The following is a 19,879-nucleotide window of genomic DNA, read 5'->3' on the forward strand; positions in this document are numbered from 1 at the left end:
TTATGTTCTTTACCCTTTTTGTTCATGAAAAAAAAAAATTTCATTGAAGACGATGAATCTGAATCAACTGGGACATTCTCGCTGAGAACTAACCAACCGCTTGACCCTGCAACCCTTGCAAGCCCAGACCTCTTGTCAGACATGTCGGACATCAAAATGTCTGCGGTTTATACTGTAGATATATATGAAGAGAGAGTTGGAGCTGGAAGGTTGGAGGAGAAAGAGACTTTGGCAGTTACGGAACAGTTCATAGACAGGCTAGAAAAGGTTGGAAAAATTCAAAAAGACATGGTGAACAGTGGTAGACAGAGGGCACAACTAGAAGATACTAAAAAACAGGAATGTTCACTCTATGAGGCTTTTGAGGAACCAGTCTTACAGGAGTTTTCCACTGAGACAAAGAATCTAAGTAGATATCACACAGAGGTCAGAGACATGACAGACATGGTCTCCCACCTCAGCTTGGACATGGACGAATACCTGGAACAGAGACCTGTTGTAACATTTGATTCTCAAGAAGATCTTGTCCAAAATACATTTGAACAGGTTGTTGTAAAGCGTGATGGCAAACGGCGTCCACCAGATATCAAGAAACCTATCAGGAGGAAACTGAGAGAAAGACAGCGTTCTGGGTGTAGCAGCTCTGAGGGAGAGCTGGAAAGGATGAGCTCTGAGGAGTCTTTGGATGGCGATGTTGTTCTAAATGAGAGTGGGCTTGTACCCACCCCAAATATGGATCCTCCAGCTTCTCCTTTAGTCGTTGAGACTCCTATAGGCTCTATTAAGGACAAAGTTAAAGCTTTGCAGAGCAAAGTTGAAGAGGAGGAGTTCCAAAAAAATCCTCAACTTCCAACATATGAGGACATATCTTCCATCACTACAAAGAAGACAGAGGAAGTCATGCCAGAACTTCCCAGAGTTCCCAAGTCCCCTAAATCTCCGAGATCTCAGACAGAAAGATTGGAGGAGACGATGTCTGTGAGGGAGCTGATGAAAGCATTCCAAACTGGGCAGGACCCATCAAAAAGTAAATCAGGGCTTTTTGAGCACAAAGGTGTGCCTTCTTCTATGTCATCATTGATATCTGAATCAGCAGATTCTGGAAAGATACAGAAGATGGAACAGAGTCCTACACAGGAGCCTAAATCAGAAATCCAAAGTCAGAGTGCCACGATTTTCCATCAACAAAGTGATGGCAAGAAATGTGACAAAACCGACCTAAAGGATGAACCAGTGAGCATTATCAGAGATAACTGTGAGGAATCACAATTCATTTCAGACAGTACTTATGTTGGAAAGATAGTAAAATTTTCTGATACAGTTCAATATGAAACCGGAAATGTTAGTCCACAGAGAGAGGTGCCAGAGGTGTCAGAAAAGGAAGCGGTGTCTGTGAAGGAGCTGATGAAATCATTCCAAACTGGACAGCAGGACCCAAAACACAAAGCAGGACACATTGAACACAAAGCCATGGATTCTTCTATATCAGGATTAATATCTGAATCTGAAGATTCCCAGAAGGTCCAGACAACTGAACAAAATCCTACACAGGACCCAAAACACAAAACAGGACTCATTGAACACAAAGCCATGGATTCTTCGATATCAGGATTAATATCTGAATCTGAAGATTCCCAGGAGGTCCAGACAACTGAACAAAATCCTACACAGGACCCAAAACACAAAACAGGACTCATTGAACACAAAGCCATGGATTCTTCTATATCAGGATTAATATCTGAATCTGAAGATTCCCAGAAGGTCCAGACAACTGAACAAAATCCTACACAGGACCCAAAACACAAAACAGGACTCATTGAACACAAAGCCATGGATTCTTCGATATCAGGATTAATATCTGAATCTGAAGATTCCCAGGAGGTCCAGACAACTGAACAAAATCCTACACAGGACCCAAAACACAAAACAGGACTCATTGAACACAAAGCCATGGATTCTTCGATATCAGGATTAATATCTGAATCTGAAGATCTCCAGGGGGTCCAGACAACTGAACAAAATCCTACACAGGAGCCAAAACCACAAAGCCCTACTCAGAGCTTCACAAGTGTTCATTCATGGAGGGATGCCAACATACGTGACAACACAGACTTGGGAGATAACTATGAGGTATCACAGTTAATTTCAGACAGTACTCATACTGTAAAGACAGTCAAATTCGCTGATACAGTTCAAAGTGATGTTGGAAGTGTTAGCCCACATAGAGAGGTGCCAGAGTTATCAAAGAAGCAGCCTGTGTCTGTTAAGGAGCTGATGAAAACATTCCAGATTGGGCAGGATTTCTCTAAAGATACAGTGGGACTTTTTCCACATAAAGCTGTGGCTTCCTCTATTTCAACATCGATATCTCACTCAGGAGATTCTGAGGAGATACAAAAAACTGAGCAAAGTCCTACACAGGAGCCACAATTACAAATGCAAACTCAGACCCTCACAATTTTCCATCAACAAGGTGATGACAAGAAATATGACCAAACAGATGATCAATCCGTAAGCTCAATAAAAGAGGAATCTTTGTTAATTTCAGAGAGTAGTCATGGAAAGACAGTAAAATTTGAAGGAAGCACCAGTGTGGCGCCAGAGTTAGAAAAGGACACCACATCTGTGAAGGAGCTGATGAAAGCGTTCCAGACTGGGCAGGACCCTTTGAAAAGTAAAGCTGGACTGTTTGAATCAGGCAGTTCTGAAGAGATTCAAAGGACTGAACACAGTCCCACGCAAGAGACAAAATTGCAAACCCAGATACACAACATCACAATCGTCCAGTCACAGAGTGATATCAGTCAAAAATTAGACTTCGAAGCTCAAACAGTAAGCTTAAACAGAGAAAACCCTGAGGAATCAAAGCAAATGATCAATGATGGAAGGGTTAGCCTGCAAAGAAATGAGCCTGAGCTGTCAGAGAAAAACCTGGGCAGGATGCAATTAGAAAAACCAGCTGTAAGCACTCTTAGGAGTTTATCTGAAGATGTGCAGATCAGCCCTGATCGCAGACCTTCTGAGGACTTCAGTGCTGACATAAAGGCTGAGCTGGAGGAAAGTCCTGAATACCAGCTGTTTAAGCAGACATTAACAGCGACAGATGTTAGCTATCAGCTGGAGGCACCGGAGGAGGAGACTTTAGCTGATGATTCTGATACAAATCCAGCATCTGTCACCACTCCCTGTTTGCAAACCTATTTTGGAGAAGACACAAGTCCTGAGAGCCCCAAGCATCAAGGCATGGCTGAATCCTCAGATGGTAGTGTGGATATTAGGGCCTTTCATTCCAGCTCAGAGGAGAGAGAGGATTCTGAAGGACTCACAGTGACCCCCCAAATGACCACTAAAAGAGAAGAAAAGTACACTAGTCTTTCACAGGAAGAGAAAATGCAAGAAGCAAGTAAAGAAAATACAAGAATTGATTGTGGAAACAAACAGTCCTTTACACTAACTGAATCTGAAGAAACCGTGGTCAATGAGCTACCATTTCAAGAAATCCACAAAGGGAAGAAAACATCAAGCCAGACATCCAAAGCAGAAAAAGATATGTCAGGAATGTTGTTATTAATGAACAAGGACTTGGATCAGTATCTTCAAACTAGGCCTGTGGTAAGGCAGCCATTAGCAGAGAATATTGTTCAAGAGAAGTTTGAACAAGTTATTTTAACAAAGGTAATAGATGAAGAAATTGTCCCTGATGAAAATGAGGGAGCAGTATTGGATGGAACTGCACTAGAAATATATCAGGCAGCCATAAGGGGAGATGAAAAGGCAGAGAGTGAATCAAAAGGAGTAAAACGTTCGTCAGCGATGTTGTCTGTGTTGAAGACATCATCCTGGAAACCTTTGAACAAGTTAACACCAAGTTCTGTTGATATGATGATAAGTGGAGACTCCATTCCAAGTTCTGTAAGACTCCATTCCAAGAAGTTTGTGTTGAGAGAATGATCCACCACCAACAGTCTACAACTGAGAAGGACATGTCAGGCATGTTGTCACTTCTCAGCAGTGACTTAGATCAACATCTGAAGGATAAACCAGTAACAATACAATACCTCCCAGAAGAGGAGGTAGTCCATGAGATCTGCAAACAAGTTATTCGGACAAGTACAACCTTCGAGGACAAGGTAGGGGGAGAGGCAAATCAAGACCTGCAGACAGATGTACTTGAAGTCAAAGAACTAACACCAAGTTCTGTATCGGAGACTCCATTCCAAGAAGTTTGTGTTGAGAGAATGATCCACCACCAACAGTCTACAACTGAGAAGGACATGTCAGGCATGTTGTCACTTCTCAGCAGTGACTTAGATCAACAGCTGAAGGATAAACCAGTAGCAATACAATACCTCCCAGAAGAGGAGGTAGTCCATGAGATCTGCAAACAAGTTATTCGGACAAGTACAACCTTTGAGGACAAGGTAGGGGGAGAGGCAAATCAAGACCTGCAGACAGATGTACTTGAAGTCAAAGAACTGACACCAAGTTATGTATCTGAGACTCCATTCCAAGAAGTTTGTGTTGAGAGAATGATCCACCACCAACAGTCTACAACTGAGAAGGACATGTCAGGCATGTTGTCACTTCTCAGCAGTGACTTGGATCAACATCTAAAGGATAAACCAGTAGCAATACAATACCTCCCAGAAGAGGAGGTAGTCCATGAGATCTGCAAACAAGTTATTCGGACAAGTACAACCTTCGAGGACAAGGTAGGGGGAGAGGAAAATCAAGACCTGCAGACAGATGTACTTGAAGTCAAAGAACTAACACCAAGTTCTGAATTGGAGACTCCATTCCAAGAAGTCTGCATTGAGAAAAACACGCAGCAGTCTACAACTGAGAAGGACATGTCAGGCATGTTGTCACTTCTCAGTAGTGACTTAGATCAGTATTTCAAGGAAAAGCCACAAGCATTGCAATGCTACCCAGAGGTGGATCTAGTCCATGATAGCTGCGAACAAATAATACTGACAAAAGACACCAAAAGAGAAACTCTTACATTATCTCCTGAGCAAAGTAAAATGTCTCCAGAAGATACCAGTTTTGATAGTGTAGACATCAATAAAGAAGGAGCTTTGGAAAATGTTTGGCAGACATGTTCTGATGATGACGAAGGTCCCAGGAGTTTCTCATTTAAGGAGGATGAGGCTAATACCTCACCATCTGTGGCAACAGATTTTCTTAACTCTACTGAAAGAACAGTGGATATAATGCAATCATATGCTACAGTGGATGACTGTAAAATTTATCCTGAAGATGCCAGTGTAGTTGCTTTTGATTCCTTTCCATCAAGTGGTTGTAATACACTGCAACGACCGATCAATTGGGAAAACCTTAACACTATGGTGTTTGATGACACAGCTAAAGAGCAATGTGACCAAGATTCACTGGAGGCAAGTCCTCTCATGGAGGATAGATCCTCAAAGAAATCCCCTGATTCAATTGACCCAAGTCCGAGCAAAGGATCTCCATGTCCAGACTCTCTCGAGGGTAGTCCAACTCGATCAGTGGACACAGAATTCAAGATGCCAGCGAAGACAGCTGTGTATGAGGATTACGCTTCACAGCTCAGAGCATGTTTTGCTTATGAAAAAAGTATTTATATGGATGAATGTGAGCATAATGAGCAAGACTCCACAATGGGAGAAACCGATGGGGATGATACCACCCATAAACAATTCACCCCAGAAGAGGAGATGTTTAAAATGGCTGCAAAGATCAAAACATTTGAGGAGATGGAGCAGGAGTCTAAAATGAAGAGAGACAAACCCTTAGATGCCACTACGCAACCAGAGACAGGTGATAACGAAGATGGTGAGCTTGTTATAAAATGCGGTCCAGTTTCACAGTCTATCTCACCAGATACATTCCAGAAAACCTTTGAAAAATGTGTGACAGAAAGCACTAGCGCACTTAATGAGGCAACAGATATTAGTTTGTGCGTTAAAGAGAAGGTCAAAATTGAGTCACAGCTTAAAACTACTCAGTCAGTTGATGATTCATTGAGTTTGACTCCAACTCACAAAGAGGAACCTGATCACGAAGGAATCCAAGAATCTGCACCTTCGTTAGCAGAAAGAGAAGCTGAAATAAACAAAGATAAAGAGACCATAGAGAATGTTCTTTCTTTAGGGACTGACACACATCATCCGAACTCTGTGACAGATGAGCACCATTCAGATGAGTCACCACTCACAGATGGTTCAGGTTTGATCAGCAAACCCCAGGCTGTAGTGTGTAGTAAAGACCTAGAAGATATAGGTAGTGGGGGCGACAGTGATGTAGCCCTCACTGCGCAGGTTAAGGTCGACCAAATTAATCTTTGTTCCACAGAGGACAGACAAACACCTGATAAAACACTTCTTCCATCATCAGGCGATGAGAGGAGCCCTGATCCATTTATGTTTCAAGAGGGAAAGCTGTTTGAAATGACAAGAGGTGGGGCTATTGACATGACAAGAAGAACCTTTGATGAAGAAGGGGAAGGATATGCCTTTTTTCACATTGGAGAGCATCCAGTTGATGAAGTTGTGCCAGAAGAGACTGAAGAAGCTCAAACAAAGTCTTTAACTTTGCAGAGCAGTGATTCTATTTCAGACACAACCCTTCAAGAGACCTCAAACTCAGATCTGACTCAGGATATTAGTAACAGCATTCCTTTTCCCAAACCCAGAACTCTTATCAAACCCTCAAGTGACAAGTTAGAACCCAGCAGCTCCACAGAGGTTCAGCTTGGTTCCCCTTGTGCTTTGGAGAATTTGCTAAATTGTCAAACTGACGTTGAAAACCTTGAAAGGCTAGGCTTAGAGTATTTAGACTCTACCATAGCTGACCTTCAATCAGGCACATCCACAGTTGTGCATCCAGTGTACTCAGAGCAGAGCCATGATTTATCAGATTCCTCACCTGATGATGATGATGATGATGATGATGAGGTGGAGGAAGATGAAGAAGACCAGTGCTCAGTCATAGAGGTGGCTTTGTCAGCTGTAGCGCCTGGCAAACCAGAACATCATCTGGATACACCCCCACCTTTGGCAATCAAACCAGCCATACTACACCACGTGGACACAACCATCAAAGACTCACAAATGTCTGAATTTGATCAGCTTCAAAGAAAAGCAGGAAAAAACTCAACCAAGGATCGTAGGACTCGATCTGAGGCTGGTGACATAACTAAAGCCTCTAATAAAGACAGTAGGAGTTACTCTGACAGTAGTCAACCTGCTAATAAATCCAGCCTTTCCCCCTCCAAACTCACTGCCATGATGCAACAGAAACCTTTAGCTCACGTGATATCCTCGTGCTCTCCCCCAAGGAAAGATATCAAACTCTCTAAGACTACAGAATCATCTGTTAAGTCCTCTTTGGATACTGATGATACAAGCAATTCTAGTCACAGAAGTCTTGATTCCGTTATCTTCACATATGACAATGCAGCCTCACACAGCTCAGATTCTGATGGCAGTCAGTTGCCAGCCGTGCATCCGTCTTGTGGGACAGAGGATGTATTTGAATCCAGGTCTGCCTGGGATGACACGGTGGAAACTCAGATGCAGAGAATCATCGATGACCAAACTCCAGAATGTATGCCAGGTATGGCCAGATCTCCAATGGGCTTTGCTTTCCTATCTTTTCTGCTCAGCGGCAGGACTCTTTTCCCCTACCAGAGAACAATGTCACCATGACTCATATTTGTGTTGGTTTCATATGGTGTGATTTGTCTTGTCTCATCATGCATTGTTTTCTTGTCTGTATTTTTTGTGTTTGTGTGTGTGCGTGCATGTTTAGTTTGTGTGTGTGTGTGTGTGTGTGTGTGTGTGTGTGTGTGTGTGTGTGTGTGTGTGTGTGTGTGTGTGTGTGTGTGTGTGTGTGTGTGTGTGTGTGTGTGTGTGTGTGTCGTGGTGTTGTGCATGTTGATAAGTTACTTTTCCATCTGTGTTCGTGTATATGCAATCTCAAGATTGAATGGCCATGTTGGTTAAAGAATTAGCTTTAACAGTTTTGATGCAGACCAGTGTTATTATCTGTACTAATAATGCAGCTTTACTAATGTGAATTTGCACATTGCTTAATCAGCACATCAATGACATTGACGACACTAATGATTAAAAAGGATGATGTGCTAGTTGTGACCAAATAGACATTGTCCAATGTCTCCTCTCAAATCCAACCTTTATGTTATCATCCATATCAGCACCGCGGATCTACTGTACATTTGGTTTACAGCCCATAACACAGAGTTCTCAAGAAATAACATTTTACATCTACGCTTAAGTACACTTTATATGCCAGGCTCCTGAAATATGATTATTTATTTGCCAAGTTAAAGTATATAATTAATGGTATTTTAGACTTTGAACAGTTGGCCATAATGTTAAGATTTAATGTTTGCATGTGGTGGCATTTTTTTAGTTGATTGGCAGGATGATGCTGACAGGAAAGAAGAGACATTAGCTATCATTGCAGACCTTCTTGGCTTCAGCTGGACTGGTAAGCTATCAAACAATCTAGTTGTTTTCTCTTTAAGATTTTAATTTAAAAGATTCATTTTTGGCAGTAGCATTATTCATTGCATTTTTTTTAAGAATTTGAACTCGGGCATTTATGAGCAGGAATAGCTGAAAACTTGTTTCACCTCTTGCTTTGTTATCCATCACCCCAGAGCTGGCAAGAGAACTGGAATTCAGTGAGAATGATATTCAGATAGTGAGAACAGAGAATCCTAATTCCCTCCAAGAGCAGAGCCATGCCTTGCTGCAGCGCTGGGTTGAACGGGAAGGCAAACATGCCACAGGTACGTTGTGTTTTGGCCTGACAGATTTCCTTTGAAATTTTCAGAGTATTTTTCAATACAAAACTTCAAGTATTTTAGACATGGCTAATTTGTTTGATAGTGTATGTCCATTACCTTTTCATTGTCTTTTTACTTTCATGCAAACAACTTATGGAATTACTTGATTTCCTAAATGGTTCTGGAATATAATTGCGACTGCATTCATTTCCCAGTGGACTAGGCGTTTTGACACTTTCTCTGTATTTATATGGCACCTAGGTCTGCTTTATAATCAAAGAAGACATGGAAAAAAAAATTTAAATACAATATGGGACCATTGAATACTTGGTTGTGTTAAATGATGTTGTTTTACTGCTTTTTAATGATTGATAAATGTTTCCACAGAAGAATGTCTAATAAAGAGACTAACCAAGATCAACCGCATGGACATTGTCCATCTTATTGAAACCCAGATGAACAAGTCAGTTCAGGAGCAAACGTCAAGAACTTATGCCGAAATAGAGAAGACACTGGATCACAGTGAAGGTAGTAACCCCACTTTTAAGGCTTTATCTAGCAACATGCTCTAATTGTGTGTTTGCTTACAGTCTTATTCATTGTGTGTGTGTGTGTGTGTGTGTGTGTGTGTGTGTGTGTGTGTGTGTGTGTGTGTGTGTGTGTGTGTGTGTGTGTGTGTGTGTGTGTGTGTGTGTGTGTGTGTTTTCAGTGTCAGTTGCCCTATCCTCAGTGCAAGAAGATGCAGACAGCCCCAGAATCATTAGAAGGGTGGAGTCAGACCGCAGACCACCCCCGGCTGTTTCTGAGGAAGACCTCTCAGTTGCGTCCCTACTGGATATCCCTTCGTGGGCAGAGCCTGTTGGGAACACCCACTCAGAGAGCATGCATGGTGACCTATTGGAGGAGCTTGAGATCCCACAGTGAGTCATTAATTTGAAATTATTTCTGACTCTGCAACACACATCGGTGATGTTAAATAATCACATTGATTGTCACACTTTTACACTGGTAGCTCATACCATACATGTTATATAGAGATAAAAGACATAAAGAAGTCATCAAAACTGCTTCTTTTCTAGAGGTAAGTGTTTCCCATAATGTTATCGTTAGGAAATAGAGCAGTGCCATATCCTGACGCCACTGCTGCACTTTGGCATATAGTGGGTACAGGTATTTGTCCCATTGTATGTTGTTTGTGGGTTTTGCCCATTAGAGATTTGATAAAACAAATTATTGTGATTTTAATTAATCATCAAAGTCATATTTTGTGAACGAGCTTTATTTTATTTTTTTTCAGTGAATTGAACCCAAACCTCTGGACATCTGAGGATATAATTGCACAAGAGCCTTCAAGTCACGACAACTCAGATGAGCAAGTAAGTACGCTACCCACTTCAAAAGCTGCAGCACTGGAGAGTCAAGCACCTCAGGTTTATGACCCGAAATTGAAAGACGAGCAAGTTGGGGGCAGTATTGAAGTTCATTTCGTCAGGTCTTTCCAAGGTGGCACTGAAGTCAAAGATGACTGCAGCCAAACCTTGCCATTGAAGCAGTGTTGTTGTGAAGATAAGCAATGCCGATTACCCGAAATGCAGAAGTTACACTCATCGGTATCTATCAGAGACTTTAGTCTGAGCCTGTCAGAGTCAGACAAAGCTGAGACTGACTTTAGGGATCTTTGTGATGAGTTAAGCTGTACATCACAGCTTGGTAATACACACACAGCCAGAATAATCTATGATCCTAGCCTATTAGTCTTGGCACCAGAGGACCAGAAACAAACTCTAGCCATGGCTGAGAATGACAGAGATGTAGCTCATACCAGCAGGATCTCTCTGAAGTGTACTGATGATGCCACAGCCCAATTCTACAAAGTACTCTATGGCCATGACAAATGCCCACAAGTTTCAGATGTGGGCATGGGACTGAAACCCTTCAAGTCAAGCAAGGATGAAAACACAAAACCCCAACAATACAGTGACGGGTATCCAGAAAACATGCCCTTCATTGATGATAATGATGATTTCCAGTCAACTGAGCCTGTTATTGCTACAGCTAAGTACAGCATGGTGAAACCATTTATAATGAAGGTACCAACGACCATTTTGCCTCACATGGTCTGTGACTCAACTGATAGGAACTGTAATTGGAGTTCTCTTAGTCCAAACAGTGAACATGTCATAGTCGAGGCAAAGACATCCAACACTACTGAGACAAAGACTGAATCCTGGAGCTTTTTTCTACCTATCACCCAACTCACACCACAATCTCCTGTTCAAGATGTGGCATTACCCTCCACTTTTATAGAGTACAGCCCTTTGACACCTGATTCTTTGGCATCTGAGGAGCAGTGTTGCTCATTTTCACCTGTTAATGAAAGGGGTCTTTTTACAGCAGAGGCATGGCTATTAAATGACTCCATACCTAGACTGTCATCCTCTGAATCTGTAACGTCAATAGGCGATTATAGGGCAATGTCACCTCAGGGGCAAAAAAAGATTTCCTCTGCAGACTTTTCAAGCATATTGGATGAAAGACGGGCACTCTCTCCAATGTCTGATGCATGCAGTTCACCAGAAATTACAATCAATTTCTATAAAAATAAATTAAACCCCTATCACTCACAAACTTATGAACGTGAGTCTCTGTTTGGTTCGAAAGATTGTGCCATTCCTGTAATTTCGCAGCCCCTTTGTTCTGAGTCCTATGAGTCTTGGAATAAGTACAGACAATTGTCCCCTGACTCCCAAGTACCAAAATATAGTCAACCGGTTACTGAAGGTGGACATATAAAGAGAGAGGACACAGCATTTTCAACTTTGTCATCAGATATTGAATGTGAAGAGTTTTTGCTTGAAGATGTTTCTCCTGATGGAATCGCATCTTCTCCTGACTCAGGTACATCTATCAATGAGTATGGATCTTCAGATAGGGATTGCCGACCATCTTCCCGGGAATCTCAGTGCAGTTTTTCATTTCTTGAACTCTTGCTCTCAGAACCAACACGCGGCCAACTTATGAGTCAATATTGTGATTATTACTTAAAATATTCAGGAGAAAACCCATCCTCACCGTGCCCCTCCTGTAACGTTCCTCCTCTCCCTCAAGAATCGGTCACATCAAATTATCTTTCATCAGATTTTTCAGGTTCACAGAGCCAGCACAAAGAATGTGATTATGTGGAATACGCTATGAACACTCCTCCATCACAGCTTAATGTATGGTCAGATAAAAAAAGGACAGATAGACCAGACTCATTGTCATGTCATCTGAAAGCCAAAGAAATACCAGCTGCTAATTCAGCTGAAAAATATATTACATGTGCAGATGTCAAAATTACCCAAAGCGAAGAGTCAGGCTGTTCCATGAGGAGGAAGAATCCAAAATAAACTTTCACTCCGATCACAAACACCAAAGAGGATCTATTGAAACATGTCACGTGTTAAAAATAAAAGCATCAAAAAAACCATTGACCTTTAACTTTGTGGATAGACAGAAATATATTTTGAAGTTTCCAAATGAAATAACTCCACCATCAAACAAAAGAGCAACCTTACTTAATACTGTAAATTGTTTAGAGGATGTCGAAATTTGTGATGAGCAAATGTAAATGCATCCCCTCTGCAATCTACTGCAAGACCTCTTACATATGCAGATGTTGTGCGGGGCGTCACATATGAAAAACAAGCAGATGAGTTGTTGGGCTTCAAAATATCTGAGTTTAGAACTGTTTGGCCTCAATCTGTTCAATCAGAGAAGAAGGGCACCTTCCCCCTTGTAGATGATTCGTTGGAGGACTTAAGACCTCAATCTCCCGAATCACTGGATTCTCAAAGTGAACTCAGGCCCCTCTCTCCTGACTCACCTGTTCCAGAGTTCAGATCTCCCCATATCGATTGCGATGTGGACTTTTCGGAGCACAGGTCATTTACACCAGAATCAAAGTTATCGGACTGGGAAGGTACTGATTTGTGTCTTGACGTCCTTTTTGACAAGTCCAGACCAGGATCCCCGCAGTCAGTTTCATCAGACTTTGAACTTGATAAGTTTTTTTGCAGCAGGGCTTTGTCCCCTGAATCTGTGTCTTCCGATTTTGACTTTTCGCTCCTTCACGACTGGCTGGCCGACTTTAGAGCATCATCCCCAGAATCTGTGGCTTCAGTCAAGCAATACTGTGTGTCTCCTGTCATGACATTTGATCAATCAAAGAATCAACATTGTAACTACTACTTACAATATTCTGAAAATAGACCAATATCACCTCTTTCAACAGTGTCAGATGTTGAGGAGTTTGAATTTTGTCTCCAGGACATGTTTGACGAACATAGAGCAGATTCACCAGATTCACTTCCTTCACATGAAACCAAACACTCAGGTGTAAATGTAACTGCATCCCCTCTGCTGGCTGCTGCAAGACCTCTTACATATGCAGATGTTGTGCGGGGCGTCACATATGAAAAACAAGCAGACGAGTTGTTGGACTTCAAAATATCTGAGTTTAGAACTGTGTGGCCTCGATCTGTTCAATCAGAGAAGGAGGACACCTTCCCCCTTGTAGATGATTCGTTGGAGGACTTAAGACCTCAATCTCCCGAATCACTGGATTCTCAAAGTGAACTCAGGCCCCTCTCTCCTGACTCACCTGTTCCAGAGTTCAGATCTCCCCATATCGATTGCGACGTGGACTTTTCGGAGCACAGGTCGTTTACACCAGAATCAAAGTTATCGGACTGGGAAGGTACTGATTTGTGTCTTGACGTCCTTTTTGACGAGTCCAGACCAGGATCCCCGCAGTCAGTTTCATCAGACTTTGAACTTGATAAGTTTTTTTGCAGCAGGGCTTTGTCCCCTGAATCTGTGTCTTCCGATTTTGACTTTTCGCTCCTTCACGACTGGCTGGCCGACTTTAGAGCATCATCCCCAGAATCTGTGGCTTCAGTCGAGCAACACTTTGTGTCTCCTGTCATGACATTCAGTCAATCAAAGAGTCAACATTGTAACTACTACTTACAATATTCTGAAAATAGACCAATATCACCTCTTTCAACAGTGTCAGATGTTGAGGAGTTTGAATTTTGTCTCCAGGACATGTTTGACGAACATAGAGCAGATTCACCAGATTCACTTCCTTCACACTCAGGTGTAAATGTAACTGCATCCCCTCTGCTGGCTGCTGCAAGACCTCTTACATATGCAGATGTTCTGCGGGGCGTCACATATGAAAAACAAGCAGATGAGTTGTTGGACTTCAAAATATCTGAGTTTAGAACTGTTTGGCCTCAATCTGTTCAATCAGAGAAGGAGGGCACCTTCCCCCTTGTAGATGATTGGTTGAAAGAGTTAAGACCTCAGTCTCCCGAATCACTGGATTCTCAAAGTGAACTCAGGCCCCTCTCTCCTGACTCACCTGTTCCAGAGTTCAGATCTCCCCATATCGATTGCGAGGTGGACTTTTCGGAGCACAGGTCATTTACACCAGAATCAAAGTTATCGGACTGGGAAGGTACTGATTTGTGTCTTGATGTCCTTTTTGACGAGTCCAGACCAGGATCCCCGCAGTCAGTTTCATCAGACTTTGAACTTGATAAGTTTTTTTGCAGCAGGGCTTTGTCCCCTGAATCTGTGTCTTCCGATTTTGACTTTTCGCTCCTTCACGACTGGCTGGCCGACTTTAGAGCATCATCCCCAGAATCTGTGGCTTCAGTCGAGCAACACTTTGTGTCTCCTGTCATGACATTTAGTCAATCAAAGAGTCAACATTGTAACTACTACTTACAATATTCTGAAAATAGACCAATATCACCTCTTTCAACAGCATCAGATAATGATTTTGAATTTGGTTTCAAGGAAATGTGTGAAGACTACCAAACAGATTCACCAGATTCACTTCCTTCCTGTTCAGCTTTCGTCAAACCTTATTTTTCTGATTTCAAACCAATATTGGGAGAGAATTCTGTTTTTCTAACTGAATCTCAGAAATTTTGTTCCCATCCCAGCATAATTTTTTCTGATACGTCTTCATCAAACTCAAATCAAGGAAACTTTACTCACAAATACAGGGTCAGACAGAATCCTCCTACTCCTCACAACCTCATTTCACATTTGTATGATCCACTTTTTAAAGGAAAATGTTCTTTTTGTGAAATACGGTTGTCTCAATGCAGCCAAGAAAATTAAATTTTCATGGTTAACCACAACAACATTACATCATAATAACCATCGCTACAATGTGACAGAGATTACGTTTTTTAACATCCTTTTACAGTTTTTATAGCTCACCAGATGACACAAGAGCAGATGAAGTTCTGTCATTAAAATATACATTCAATGTTCATTATTCCCCTCCACATTAATGTGCTGCTGGTTATTGTGTCAGTTGTTTTAACAGTTAGGGTCCCTAATTATTTATTGATTTTAATTTAATTTGAGTACTTCAATTCAAATCCTGAAATTTAAAATTTTGAATCTTTGTTTTATTTGTTTGTTTTAGATCAAATGACTTCCACCTTCCCCTAAATCATTTGGGCTCTCACAAAACAAAACAAAGGAAAAACCACAAAACACTGGACACCACAATGCTGGAGAGAGATTTTAATAATTTATCTTTTGAATTTTTGTCAGATTTACTTTCATTACATCTGCCTTAGTTATGCACAGTTCACAGTCATTCCTAAATTTTGATAATCTATCCCTGAAACTCTTTAAACAATAGCATATTTAAATTAAATTTAAAAGTTTTTACCTCTTCCTTTGTAAAAAGCCAGACTCTTCCTCAGCAGTCATATAGTACTCATACACGATCGAGTCTATGAAGAAAAATATGTGATGAGGCCCATTTCTTTAAGGAAGCAGTTCATAAATAATCTCAATAGTCCGTGTGGGAAATTCGCATCGTCCAGCCAAATTTTGTCATTTGAAATAATCATGACTGGCTCCAAACAATTCCTCACTCTCTTATTCTGTAGATACAGTCAAAGATTCACTTCCCTAAACATTGATGGCATAAACTAAAACAGATGAAACATGATATATACTGTAGCTCCTTCCTCAAACATAAAATTCCCTGTCATTTTTTTCTGACCTGTTCTCTGGACACCGAAGAAGTGTTGTTTGATCTAACTAGAAAGTTTAACCAACTTTGGACAGAGTTGAGTCACATGCCATCTGTAGAAAATAATGGATTTCATCATGCTGTCTGACTGAAAGAGGCTTTCCATGAACAAACTCAAGCCAAGAAAGAATCGGTAAAACGAAGACCACTTGTGACTGAACATAAATGGACCGATCTCAAATCACAATTAAGGATGACACACACCCAAGATTTGTTTTCCCAAGAACATGAAAAGAAAATCCATGAGCAAGAACTGGAGAAAAAGTTCCTCCGTGTCGGTAAGACCGCACGAGCTCTTGCTGAATGCCGTGTTGATTTCAAAAGTAATAAATAGGTGATATCTTAATGTAGAACCGTTCTTCAAGCTTCAACTAATAACATTCAACTACTGTGTAGTCTCTACTATCTTGCTTTGGCATGTTTGCATTCAAGCAGACGGAATGGCCTTTTAGTGAACCAAAACTAATGGACATGAAAAATGAAAAATCACCTGCACAGTGCTGTTTACATATTGTTTTAACAGCCATAAAAGTCTAAGCCAAGTAATGTACTTGCCACAGCTGGAGGCATGTGCTATTTGTCATGTTTGTCTTCCTGTTTGTAAGGCATAAGCTTCTAATGTTTATATAACAAACATAAAAAAGAAACTCTCCATTGGTGCTCATAATGTTTAATGACAATGCCCAAGTGGCTGGCAGAAGGTCAATTTAGAATTCAGTACAGCTGCAAAATTAAATCTAATGACACAATTGCACATTTGGGCAAAATATTTCCTCAAATTTCTGCCATCCTACCACCTACTGCCTTCTCTAATATCTTGACAGGGGACACAACACCATGAGTTTGGTTGAGTTCATTGTTTAATTTTCACCTGGTGTAGTTAAGTATCTTATGTTTTTACATGATTTTAGTGACTTTATACAGAACATTATTTGAGGCTTGTTATTTACTTTATTAGCAGAATTATTTACATTTTGGGAAATGGGTAGACCTGCAGATATCAGTTGCATTTGATTGTAACAGTTATTATAAACTTGGTTTGGCATTTTCATGGGAAGTGTGATGCTTCCTGACTTTATATCATGACATGGCATGTCCACCTTCATGTTACATCAGGTCCTAATTCATTTGTGCCTTCCTATTACACTGATATGAATGATATAGTATTTTCGCATCTTAACTATTCATGTAATTATTTTTTGTTTAAAGAATATTATTAACACAAATGTTAATAATATTACCGATACACATGTGGGCTACAAATGAATTTCTTCATCTGAGACACTGCTCTTACATCAGCCGGTCCTTGACAAGTGCATGTCTCATTGAGTCTTCCACCAAAGAAATCACTCATGCTATTTATTTGTAATTTGTTTTCCCACTCCATTGTATTATTTCTTTCAGATATCAGCTGCATCTTCCAAGACTAAAATATCGCAAACTTCAAAACAAATAAATGTTGATTTTGGCCAGGGTCATGTCTTTCCAACTGAGACGCCATCCTCGGCACATGATTCAAACACACTTTCCACTGAAAAACTAGAATTACCTATTCCTGGTGCCTTTGATTTAAGTAAAACACAATATGACAACACAATGACCCATCAAAGTAGTTCGCCACAGGAAAAAGATAAAAAGCTGTCATTCCCCAAACAAAGTGAAGATTCTTGGGCAGTGATCCCACTCACCTTGTCAAACAGTACAAGACTGTCCAGATGTTTTCACCATCATGTCCTCAGAGTCTACGCCAACACCACCCGGGTCTGGGTCCCCTCAGCTTGACCAGCTTCTGTCAGATCTGAAGGAGATGAAACTTAGGTTGGGACCAGAGACACTTGACCCAAGTTTGTCAGAATCCACTAATGACAGCCCTGAAGTTGATCAGATTTTTGAGTTTCAAGAGCTTCCACTTCAAGGTCATAGCCATACAGAATATAGTGATAACCCGACAATCAGCGGGTCATCTGTTGAACAGCTTGGTGAGGACAACCACTCAAATGCAGCAGTCACAGAGCCAGCACATTTCCAGGCACCATATCAAGTTGAGCCTGAAGTGGTCTCACTACTTCCTGATCTAACAAAAACTACTGAGACAAGCGATCTTAAAGACAGTCCTGTGTCCACTCCTGAATCCCTTTCAATCTCAGATTCTCCCCTGAGTCTTTGTGAAGAAATTGATCCATCACTGAACTCAAGTTTTCAAAATTCTGGAAATGCCACTGAGACATTTCCCTCAGTAGCTGCACAATGTCGGTCTGCCCTCACCGAGAAAAATCAGACTGATGTTAGTGGGGAAGATTTTACAACTGACACTTTTCAAAGTCAAGCAGGGCATGAATCATCTTCACAGTCTATTGACTCACAGGGTTTGACAGAAGAAAGTAACCAAGATCGACTTCCACATTTATGGGAAGCAATCTCTGATGAACCTCAGAATGAAGATTTTTCTCTTTCGGATTTGACTCCTGAAACAGTCAGATCTTCAAGATCTTTCAGCTTTGAGGAACTGATGCCATACTCGTCCTCAAGGAACTTTGAGATGTCTTCAGATGAAGATAGGCCAGGGACCAATGGACATTATTCAGCAGAATCTCTAACTCCAGTAGACTATGAATGTTTTGCCTCTGAGTCCACTTCAGTCAAACCCAAAACTGAGACGAAGTCATCAACCTCTGATGAGGAGTACAGCATGCCGCCTGGGTATGCACAGGTCTATATTTCAGCTGCCTGCACTGACATACCTCCAGGATACTCTGAGGTAGTGTGCAGTGGTTCAGAAAGTCCAACCTTTGAATATTCTGACCCAGAGCCTTACTTTGACTGCAAACAAGGTGCATCCGATTTCTCAGAGACTGAGCCTGATGAGCCTGAGGCAAGAGCAAGTGGAGGTCCACCCCAGGATCATCCCAGCCTGCCTAGACTGCCGGAAAAGGGGAATGGCAAAGTGCTTTTGTCTTCTGGAAGTGAACATTTTGAGGATGATCCTTTTGTGCACGAGCCTCTTCGTCATGTATATGACGAGAGTGAAGAATTCCTACAGTACTCAGAAGCATCAGATGAAGAATTCACCTTATGTGAGGCTTCACAACCACCTCCTCCTATCTGTGTCTATGATGATACTAATAAATCTCTGACAAGGGTAAGATAAGATTTGTTAAAAACCCTGCAAGTTTTTCCCAGGGCTGAGCTTGAGCCAATATTTGCTTCAGAGAGGAATGACTGCTAACCCTCTGACCACATGAATGGGATCTAAAACTCCTCATAACCCTCAATTTGTTTTGATTTCAGATTTAACAAATCCTAACTCAGCATGTCTCTTTGTTGCCTTTAACTAGTTGTATCACTCACATTGGTAACATAAGTTACATTGTTTTTTATCAGTAATGCAAGTATTCATTGTTTAAGTAAAAGCATGGCGTCTTTTCCACGCGCTTTTGAAGTTACAGACTGCCATGTTGTACTTTCCAATGTAATATATGAAAAAAATTAATTGTTACACCCAATACATTGGTAAGTGCACCATATCACTCTGCTTATCGCTTGCTTTGCTGCAAACATAGCATTTATGTATTGTCATTCATTAAGTTTTAATGGATTGTTGTTGCTTTGGTCAGGAAATCGCTGCAGAGCTCGGATCACTGTCAGAAAGTTCAGATGATGATTTTTTGACCACCAGAATAGTACGAAGGAGAGTTGTCATTCAGGTATCTGATTTAGCACGAGTGATGGTGTTTTAAATTAGCATGGAGAATGGGTCTTAACCTTAAGTCTTAATCAGATTGTTTGAAAATGTGTTTGAAGATAAATAACCTGCCATTTGATTTGAGCAGATGACTAAATGTCATGGAGGTGTTTTATGCTGCTGTGAGCTGTTCTTTGTTGGTTTATTTGACAACATAACCCTGAAAATGCAAGTTTGTTTTCCTGTCTCCCAAAGTCCCCATTTTCTCAGTGAATTTTAACCTAAAATG

The 19,879-nt window shown here is 41.1% G+C and overlaps 2 protein-coding genes across 2 annotated transcripts in view; both read left to right on the forward strand.

Annotated features, from left to right (window-relative positions):
- Positions 1–19,879, forward strand: part of LOC138620312 (ankyrin-3-like) — a 69,174-nt gene that overhangs the window by 43,880 nt on the left and 5,415 nt on the right. Inside the window, exons 40-45 of the mRNA XM_069697401.1 lie at positions 50–2,488; positions 8,419–8,496; positions 8,669–8,800; positions 9,185–9,325; positions 9,507–9,717; positions 10,095–10,173. Of these exons, the coding sequence (XP_069553502.1) occupies positions 50–2,488; positions 8,419–8,496; positions 8,669–8,800; positions 9,185–9,325; positions 9,507–9,717; positions 10,095–10,173 (3,080 nt within the window). The remainder of the gene's footprint in view (positions 1–49; positions 2,489–8,418; positions 8,497–8,668; positions 8,801–9,184; positions 9,326–9,506; positions 9,718–10,094; positions 10,174–19,879) is intronic.
- Positions 14,144–19,606, forward strand: LOC138620324 (dentin sialophosphoprotein-like). The gene is made up of 2 exons (XM_069697449.1): positions 14,144–18,982; positions 19,523–19,606. Coding segments are annotated over exons 1-2 (1,347 nt in total). The 5' UTR covers positions 14,144–17,637; the 3' UTR covers positions 19,525–19,606.

This window comes from Brachyistius frenatus, unplaced genomic scaffold (assembly GCF_029030835.1).
Source record: "Brachyistius frenatus isolate BFR_SWC_R1_liver_20210118 unplaced genomic scaffold, ASM2903083v1 Contig_23, whole genome shotgun sequence".
NCBI classification, from domain to species: domain Eukaryota; kingdom Metazoa; phylum Chordata; class Actinopteri; family Embiotocidae; genus Brachyistius; species Brachyistius frenatus.